Raw genomic sequence first — 2,165 nt, 5'->3', positions numbered from 1 at the left:
AAAGTAGGCTGGGTTAACTCGAGAATCCGCGAATGGATTAACATCACCAGCTGTTTCAGATGCCTCGAGTTTGGACATCTAGCAAGACACTGTAAAAAAAATCTAGATAGATCGAATCTGTGCCGACGATGCAGAGGAAAGGACCATCTGTAAGGACTGCAAACAAGAGCCACAGTGCATGCTCTGTAAGGAAAGGAATGCCGACTGCAAACACATTGCCGGCAGCGGCAGATGCCCCGTGTTTAGGAGCGCCCTGGCCAACAGAAAATGAAGTGGGCACAGCTAAGCCTCAACCACTGCGAGGATGCACAGGCCCTGCTGACACAATCAATACGGGAGAGAAATACGGACGTCGCAATAATCTGCGAGCCATACAAGCCTATCGCTGGAAGTGTCTGGTGGCAAGTAAATGTGGAAAAGCGGCCATGTGGTCTCTCAAATCACCGGTCCACAAGGTCAGAGCAGCAAACGACGGATTCGTGAGAGAAAAAATTAATGGAATCACCGTTTACAGTTGCTACGCACCCCCAAGCTGGGAACTGCGGCAATTTCAGACCATGCTGGAAGAAATATCAGAAGACGCTCGCCATAGCCAGAGACTTTAACGCCTGGGCCGTGGAATGGGAAAACAAGGAAACTAACGCGAGACGGACCACCCTGCTAGAAGAGTTCGCGGCGCTCGACTTAGGCCTTGCAAGCGACGGGCAGAAGCTCACTTACTGCAAGGCCGGTAGAGGCCCTATTATAGACCTTACCCTGCTCAGCAGCTCACTTTATAAGCTAACTATATGGAAAGTCAGTAATGAATTCACATTCAGCGACCACCGAGCAGTGCATTACGAGATCCACGGGAGAGGACGGAGAAAACAGCAGTCCAAAACAACAGGCCCCAAATGGAAGGACAACAGCCTAGACGACGAAACCTAGACGGAATCCTTACGTCATCCTCAATGGACTTGGGCCACGGAGTTAGCAGACGACATGGTGCGACAGCTCATGGGGAACATCTCAGATGAGTGCAACTTCTCCATGGCCAGGAGGATGCCAAACAGAAGAGGAGCACCTTGCTACTGGTGGAATGAGCAAATCAGCGACCTAAGGAAGACCTGCCTGCGTGCTAGAAGGCGCTCTCAGCGTGCCCGAGGCCACCCAGACTTTGCATCTAGGCTGGAACACTTGCGGGTAGCCAAGCGAGACCTCAAGAGAAGCATTAAAGGAAGTAAATCCAGCTGCTGCCAGAAAATATGCGATGAGGCCGATGTTAGCCCGTAGGGCACGGCATACAAGGTCATCACGAAGAAGATCCGCAGTCAGGGAACTACCTAGGTGTTCTGCCCCTCCGCACTTGCCACTATAGTTGAGACACTGTTCCCCCAACACCCACGACTGGGAGTAGCCAACCGCTCACTGAGCACGGAGCTAGTGCAGCAGGTGTCGACAGACGACGTGTTAGCGGCAAGCAAACAACTAGGCGACAAAAAGGCTCCAGGATCAGATGGGTAGCCAAACAAGGCACTAAAGTTTAGCAATGCTAACGAAACTTGACGCCGTCGCCGAGATATATACTAGATAGACATCATCAGGACAGTCTATTCCCTAAGAGATGGAAGCGACAGAAAAAAATCCTTCTACTGAAAGGCGACAAGCCAATAGAGGAACCCTCGGGATACAGGCCAATCAGCCTATTGGACACGGAGGGAAAGGTAGTGGAAAGGATTGTGTATAACCGACTACTTAGTGTCGTCGAAGAGAAAGAGGCCCTGTCCAAACAGCAATATGGATTTCGCAAGGCAAGGTCTACGGTCGATGCAATTAAGGCGATGGTAGACATTGCCGCTAAAGCAATAGAGGGAACCAGATGGAGGTGGGGAGACAAGGAGTATTGCGCGGTGATTACGTTGGACATCCGCAATGCCTTTAACTCAGCAAGCTGGTCTGGTATACTGGAAGCCTTAGACCGAATAAGGATACCGTCCTCCCTTTTCCGTATAACATCCAACTACCTACAGGGGTCGGTCCTGGGACCACTCCTGTGGAACATAAAGTACGACGAGGTGCTCAGAGTGCAATTGCCCCAGGGATGCAGAATCATAGGATTCGCAGATGACCTAGCTCTAGTAGTGGTTGGCAAAGAAATAGAAGACGTGGAAGCGGCTGCGAATGGA

The 2,165-nt window shown here is 51.0% G+C and overlaps 1 protein-coding gene across 1 annotated transcript; it reads left to right on the top strand.

Moving 5' to 3' along the window:
- The first annotated feature begins 267 nt into the window (after nucleotides 1-267).
- Nucleotides 268-927, top strand: LOC138911313 (uncharacterized). Its single transcript, XM_070209610.1, has 2 exons — nucleotides 268-479; nucleotides 555-927. Exons 1-2 carry the CDS (start codon nucleotides 268-270, stop codon nucleotides 925-927), a joined length of 585 nt encoding a protein of 194 aa, XP_070065711.1.
- Nucleotides 928-2,165: the final 1,238 nt, after the last annotated feature.

Source organism: Drosophila virilis, chromosome 5, assembly GCF_030788295.1.
Source record: "Drosophila virilis strain 15010-1051.87 chromosome 5, Dvir_AGI_RSII-ME, whole genome shotgun sequence".
Classification (NCBI taxonomy): Eukaryota; Metazoa; Arthropoda; class Insecta; order Diptera; family Drosophilidae; genus Drosophila; species Drosophila virilis.
The sequence above is the reverse complement of the archived record's forward strand: the minus strand, read 5'-3'. Positions and strand labels throughout refer to the sequence as shown.

Bases quoted from the DNA above. Each gene is read 5' to 3' on its own strand.
- LOC138911313 (XM_070209610.1), top strand. From the start codon at position 268: ATGAAGTGGGCACAGCTAAGCCTCAACCACTGCGAGGATGCACAGGCC. The intron at 480-554 runs GTGAGAGAAAAA...CGGCAATTTCAG, and splicing joins GAGCAGCAAACGACGGATTC to ACCATGCTGGAAGAAATATC.